The sequence below is a fragment of the Chrysochloris asiatica genome, unplaced genomic scaffold (genome assembly GCF_000296735.1).
Source record: "Chrysochloris asiatica unplaced genomic scaffold, ChrAsi1.0 scaffold00026, whole genome shotgun sequence".
In the NCBI taxonomy this organism is placed as follows: Eukaryota; Metazoa; Chordata; class Mammalia; order Afrosoricida; family Chrysochloridae; genus Chrysochloris; species Chrysochloris asiatica.
This window is the reverse complement of record NW_006408544.1, coordinates 24170760-24178400: the sequence shown is the minus strand read 5'-3', so window position 1 is coordinate 24178400 and position 7641 is coordinate 24170760. Positions and strand designations below refer to the sequence as shown.

Below are 7641 nucleotides of genomic sequence, written 5' to 3'. Positions count from 1 at the left end.
ACTCAGCATAATTTCCTCAAGGTTCATCCATGTTATGCGGTGGTTTACCGCTTCCCAAGGCTGTAAATCTTGATGGGAGTAGAAAGCCTCATCTTTCTCCCGCGAAGCTGCTGGTAGTTTTGAACTGCTGAGACCCTAAGGTTCGCAGCCCGATTCGTAACCACTACGCTACCAGAGCTCCTAGTAATTAAGGATTACTGAACTATTAGTTTTTCTGTTTCTTATGGGTTCACTGCAGTAATTTTATATTTGGCTATAAAATTGTCCGTTTTCTTTAAAGTTTCAAATTGATTAACAAAGCTGATCATAAAACGGTCTTAGAATTTAAAAACCTAAAATTTTCTGTAGTTTTGTCTGATTCCTTAACTTTAATTTATGTGTGTGCACTCCCATACCTTTCCTTATTTCCTTAATCAGACTTGTTAAGTATGGCCTAATATTAATAAACCTACCTCAGCTTTCTTTTGAATAGTATTTAGCTTGCATCTTTTTGCCATCAATCCGTTTATCTGGGAGTTTTAGTTTGTCTGCTACTGTATAGCAGTATGTAGCTGATATATTTTTTTTAATATTCAACCGAGGCTTTCTATTTTATTAGAGTAGTTGAATCTATAGGATTCTTTAGTGGTTCTTGATCTAGTTGGGCATTTTCCCATTTTATTTTATGATTTTTTCATTTACCATATAATTTTTTTTATTGCATTTCCTTTCTTTTCTGATTTTTTTTTCCACTTTCTTACTGCATATTCCTTATATACTAGTTTAGAAGTTAAATATTCTGTAACTATTTGTCTTAGGGTGGAGTCCTGACATGGCTCTGTAGGGTAAGCAAGATTAGCAGTTCAAACTCATCAGCCACTCCTCAGAAACCAACTTTGGGTAGGAACCGACTCAATGGTTCTTAACAGCATTCTTTTTAGAGGTTATAGTTTAATTTTTGTCATCTACAATTAACAAGTTGAATGAATGTTCATCAAAATCCCTAACCTGCTCCTAAACAATACATCCCTAACCTACTCCTTAACAATACAAAGACCTTGAAATGCTAATTCCCATAGCTCTTTCCAATATCTTTCATATTAACATTTCAATTTAATGTTACCCTTAAAGTTATCCATAAAATTTAGTCATTTTAAACTTAATATTTATTTGGACTTACCAATTGTTTTGTTTTTTGTTATTCACTATTGTTTCTTATTTTCTGCTTTATTTGGAGTTCAAAAATATTTTTTGTTGTTGAAATTTATCCCTTATCTTTTTATCGCTGATCTAGTTCAGTGAGCACCTGTGAGTAATAAATACATGGCTTTGTATCCTGAAAAGGTAGTCTTTATTACTCCCTTACTCTTGAGTGGTCAGAACTTTTAAATACTGTCTACAACTGCTACCGTTGTGTTGCTAATGAGAAATCTATTGCCCCTTGGATTGGTGTCCCTAAGTAAACCATCTTTTCTCTCACACAGGTTTTTAATACTTTTCCTTTGATGTATGCTAATTCATTACAAATTTTATGAGGATTGATTTGTTTTCACTTCTCATTACTAAATTTGCTTCAGTAGAACTCATTTCCCTTTTCAATTTCAGAAAATTATTGGTTATTATCATCTGAATGGGGTCCTGGTGTGGTGCTGTAGGATAAACACTAGACCACAAGGTCGATTTAAACTACTAGGTTGGTATTTCAAACCCACCAGCCGCCCCTCCTTGGAAACCCTATACAGGGTCACTATGAATTGGAACCCACTCTTGTTGTTTTTGTTAAGTGCTGTTGAGTAGGTTCTGACCTGTAACAACCCTGATAGGGTTTCCAAGAAGTGGCTGGTGAGCTTGAACTGCCAACCTTGCAGTTCAAACTGACCTTGCAGTCTGCACATTAACCAGTCTGCACATTAACCCACAGCACCATGCCAGGACTCCACGGAACCAACTAGACGGCACTTAAAAATATGTAACCAACTAGTTGGCACTTAAAAACAATCATCTGAATATTGCCTCATTTTCCTCATTCTTTCTTTTTTTTCTTAGAATTCTTAGCACATGTATATTTGATCTTCTAATTCTATGCTCCATATCTCTTAGGTAATCTTTTAATACTTGTCATCTCTTAGTAGCTATATAAGGACCTCTGGTGGTGCAACCATGAAGCACTGAGCTGCTAATCCAAAAGTTGGCAACTCAAATCTACCCAAGAGTTCCATAGAATAAAGACCTGGAAATCTATTCCTATACAAATTGTTATTGTTGCTGTGTGCTATCAAGTCAGTTCTGACTCATAGCGACCTTGTAAAGGATTTCTGAGGCTGTAAATCTTTATGGAGCAGAAAACCTCATCTAGAAAATCCTAGGGGACAGATTCACTCTGCCACTTGGGGTTGAATTGGAATCAATTACACAGCATCTGAACAACATTATTTCTATGCTGCATTCTGGGTGCTTTCCTCAGATTTAACTAATTCCATTTTCTCTTCTGCTGTGTCTAGTCTGCTTTTCATCCTCTGCATGAATATTTTTTTTCAAGAACTGTACTGGGTTTTAATTGCTATAACTTCTTTCTTTTGTCCCAAAATTTATATGTTAATTTTTCCACCATCTTGCATTTGCCTAGTGGCTTTCTTCTTTTTTATATTCTTGAATACTGAAAACATACGTGTTTTAAATCAGTTGCTTGTTATTCTATTATTTAATTGCCCCAATAATTGTGCCTATAGACTATCTCACAGTGGTATATCTCACTGTGTGGTTTGGCATTTTGGACTGTAAGCTTATTTTGAGTGGGATTTTTCTTTGGAAGCCATAGGGGCCATGGTGCATGGCAGCGTCTTTATAGAGTGGCTTCAGATTTGCCTTTACAATGAGGTGGATTCGCACAGTGTCTGCAGCAATGGGCTCAAGCTTAACAATGACTGTGAAGTTGGGGCAGAACTCGGCAGTGTTTCCTTCTGTTGTGCATGAGGATGCTATGAGTCGAAACCAATTCAATGACACCTAACAACAACAATATAGGTGGCTTGAGTTTCAAGTCTCAGTTTTAGTTTTGTGTCTGTGAAATACATAGATAACATGAATGTAGACCTCCATACCTGTATCTTGTTATTGGGTTTCTGAGTATCTGGTTTCTCAAGAGTATTTCTTTTGTTACTGTGGCCATAGTCAGATAACAAACTTTCCTCCTTCTGTTCTAGAAGTGTTAACAGATATTTTTTAGAACATGTTTCAGGGTGGATTTTTATACTGATAGCTTGGTTAAGGCTTCCTATTCATATGAAGCCTGTGATTCAAACTTACTTTCTAATTCAGACACACAATTCCCCACTTATTATGATCTTGCTTCATCTGGTCCCAGGTTCCTTTAGGTGCCTTGACTTTACTTCTCATTTATAACTTTGTGAGTTTTCTTTCTGTGTCTGTAATATGGGGATTGTACTTTATTTCTAGGTGACCTGTGCATTCTTTGTACAATTCTTTGTATTGTCATGTTTTATCCAGAAAAGACCTTATCCTGTTGTTGTTGTTGTTATGTGCTGTGGAGTTGTTTCCGACTCCTAGTGACCCTGTACAGGGTTTCCGAGGCTGTAAATCTTTACAGGAGCAGAAAGCCTCATCTTTCTCTGGCGGAACAGCTGATAGTTTCGAACAGCTGACCTTGCGGTTCACAGCCCGATTCATAATCAGTATGCTACCAGAGCTCCTTATTTAGAGTAGGCTTTATTTAGAGTAAGCTGGTGACTTTCCATATGTGCCTAATTCAACATATTAACCAGATTTGCTTATATTACTTTACTAATAGGAAAAAATGCAAAAAGTCTTTAAATATGCTTAAAGAAATGTTTTCTGGAAGTAACCTTTTTCTCCATGTTTCTCAGTGCTGAATTTGAAGAACTACATAATTATGAGGCAACAATTTCATATCTGAGACACTCTGGCAACTCCATTAACCTCTGCACCACAAAAGAAATTGCTGATTGTAAGTCTGCTAAGCCAATTAATATTGTAACCCTGTATGGAATGAAAATGTGTCAAAAACGGGATTTTTTTTCCTCTAGCTAAGTTTAGACATGCACAGCCATACTGCTCTACCATCTTTTTTTTTTTTTTTTTTTAATTTTCCCTTGTCTAGTCTCCTAAAAAAAATAAATAAGTCCAGTTGGGCATCAATGCTATCTCACTATTCCTGAAAGGCAGCTGCCTTTCAATCTCCTCTTTACTCTTTCTCAACAATCTACTTTCTTAGATGTTTTACATTTGGTAGATACGTGGGAGAGAAAATCAAGATATGGCCGTTCATTTTTCTTCCTTCTCCTCCTATAAAAACTTCATCTCTCTTCTTGTGGCATCTCTCTTGAAGCTCCCTGGTTACTCAGTGTATGGAGAGAGAGATAAGAGACCACAAGAATTAGGCCCCTGTGTTCAGTCTAAAAGAGAGCAAAGGATTTATTTAATGGATCTGACCACTGGTTCAGAGCTAAGTCTTCCTGCCTCTAATATTTCTGACACAGCTCAGATCTTTTAGTGTAGAAAGATTTCCCTTCAGGTAAGAAGGTGAAGAAGCAGAGACTCATAGCATGGCTGCAAATTTCTAGGTCTTTGTTGTGCCTAAAAGTCAGATAGTCCTCTTCAAAGGGCGTATGTATTAGTGCTGGAATAAATGCTAACATTTATTAAGACTGTCTTGTGTGTTATAGTGCTGTGTTAGGTTGTTAGGTGTTAATATCGTGGTCTTATTAACCCATTTTTAGAGACAAGAAATGAAAGATGACAGAGATGGAGTTGCACAAAATCACATGCACACAAAAGTTTAGCCAAAGGACTTGGAAAGGGAAGTCTAGCAAGACAAACAAAAAAACAAAAAAGTTTCACAAATAATAGTTCTAGTTCAGTCAAACAGAAAGAAAATGAAAACCTGCTGCCCCAGTCTTACCGACAAACTCATCAGACTGTAGGATGCAATCCAGTCCCCCACTGGGGTGGTGTCAGAGAAGGCCATGTGGGTCATTGGAGCATTCATCACTCTTAGGAAGTAATGAGGTCCCACTCAGAATGCAAATGAAGACTACACAGAAATTGCTCTTCTGCCATGACCCCAGTTATAATGAGATGCCCCTTCCTCCCTTGCTGGGGTTGCATCGATGGAAACCTGACAGAGCCAATGCTTTCACAATGTTAGGTGTAATGAAACCACCTACTCATCCCAGTCAGGCTATCAGTGGAAGCTTAATGGAAAGTCAAAACTGTCTGCCTTCCCAGAAGTAACAAGGAGCCCCTCTCTTCCTCAGGTGTCAATGGTGGCCAAGTGGGAAGCCTGGACTTCTGTATCCACCTGGCAGTAAAACTGTGGTACTCTTCCTCCCTTTCTGGGTTGGTGTCAGAAGAAAACAGTTGAAGCAGCAGAGTTAAATAACATCTAGGGTCTCATAACATAAACCCAAAACATCCCAATTTCAATTTAGAATCACCCATAAAAACAGAAATCAGGAAAGATCTCAACTTGAATGAAAAAAGATAATAGATTTCAACGTTAAGATGACTGAGGTGTTTGAAGTTTCTGACAATTTTTTTTCTAACAGAGATTGTTAAGTGGCTATTATAAAGATATTTCAATGAGCCATCATGAACATGCTTGAGAGAAATGGAAAAGAATCAAAATCTCACCAAATAAACAATAAAATGTATAAAATGGAAACTTTAGAATTGAAAAATACAATAAGCAGAATAAAAAGTTCACTTGATGTTCTCGGTGACAAAATGAAGAAGACAAAAATTAATCTGTAATAGATAATCAATAGAATAGTAGACATGTGGACTTGTGGAGAACAGAGAGAAAACAGATCGACACAAATGTTCAGAATATAAGGGTGAGTGAATGATAACAAATGTCTAAAATTTGTGTCATCAGAGTCCTGGAAAGAAAGCAGAAAGAGAATGAGACAGAAAAAGTATTTAAAGAAATAATGACTGAAAATATCCAAAATTTGGCAAAAGACATAAAGCTAGAGTCAAGGATCCAAGCAAATTCCTAAAAACATAAACCCAAAGGGACCTACACCAAGACATATAATCAAACTTCTGAAAAATAAAGACAGGGGGAAAAAAAAATCTTGAAAGCATTATGAGAGAGTGCCTTACTTGTACAGGAAAAGCAATTTAAATAATTTGTGAACCTCTCATCAGGAACCCTGGAAGCCAGAGTAAGATACAGAAAGAACATTGGTGCTGAGAAAAAAATAGCTGCCAATCCAGGGTCCTTTTACCAAAATATTCAAGTAACAAAGAGGAAATAGTGACATTCTAAGAAGAAGGAAAACTAAAATAAAGAAAATTAATTTCAGCAAACCTATCATTAAGGAATGACTAAAGGAATTTTTCTTATATAGACAAAATAATTATAAAAAGAAAAAAAAACTTTGGAGTATCAAAATGGAAGAAAAAATAATAGAAAGAATAGAAATATAAATAAATGTAACATATTCTCCTTATCTTGAGTTTTCTAAATTACATTTGGTGATTAAAGCAAAAATGTTTAACTCTGATGTAGTTCTAAAAGCATGGAATGGAAATATTTAAGACAGTTCCATTATAAGGAGAATGAGGAAAGGGACACAAAGGTAGATAAGAAGTCTGCACTTCATTGTATACATAAAATGGTCACACCAATATATACTGTGATAATTTACGTATATACAATGTAATATCCACAGTAACCACACAGAGAAAGTTATACAAGGAGATACTATCAAAAATATTACAGATAAATCAAAATGAATTCTTTAAAATGTTCAAAAAGCACTTAAAAGACAGGAAATTTAAAACAGAGAAACAAAAACCTGAAAGAATAGGTAGAAAACAAAAAATAAAGGGCAAACTTAAGCCCTAACATATCTATAACATATCAGTGATTACATTAAGTGTAAATTATCTAAATACACTAATTCAAAGGCAGAGATTGGCATATATCGCATCACCTGTCAACAAGAATACCATCTTTATATATTACAGTGTAAGTAGATTGAAAGTAAAAAGGATGGAAAATGATATATCATAGAACATGAGTCAAAAGAAAGTAAGTGCGGTTCTATTAATTGCAGATAAAGCAGACTCTAGAGCAAAGAAAATTACCAGACACAGAGAAAGACATTATGTAATGATGAAAGGAGCAACTCACCAAGAAGATATAGCAATCCTAAATATGTATGCACTGAGCAGTTGAGCAGAAAACTTTGTGAAACCAAAACTGAAAATAGACAAATAGATATTTTTTTCTATTAGAATAGACTTCAGTACCCCTCTCTCAACAATTGATAGAAGAAAGTGATGGAAAGTCAGCAAGGATACAGAACTCAGTAACACCATCAAACAACAGTATCTAATCAACATTTGTAGAACATTCCACGCAACAAGAACAGATTACACATATTTTTCAAATGCACATAGAGCATATACTAAAATAGACCTTATCCTGAGCCAAAACCAAACCATAAAAAAGCGTAAAAGAATTAAAGTCATACAAAATATGTTCTTGGAGCACAATGGAATCAAACTAGATATGAATAACAGAAACATAGCAGGAATATCTGCAAATAATTAAAATTGACCAAAACATCTCTGAATAATTGGTGGATCAAAGAGGTTTCAAGAAAGGTTTTT

At 35.5% G+C, this 7641-nt stretch overlaps 1 protein-coding gene across 1 annotated transcript in view; it reads left to right on the top strand.

The window, feature by feature from the left end:
• Window positions 1-7641, top strand: part of LOC102841677 (chromosome unknown open reading frame, human C1orf168) — a 98056-nt gene that overhangs the window by 26444 nt on the left and 63971 nt on the right. Inside the window, 1 exon segment of the mRNA XM_006839876.1 lies at window positions 3864-3964. Within this exon segment, the coding sequence (XP_006839939.1) occupies window positions 3864-3964 (101 nt within the window).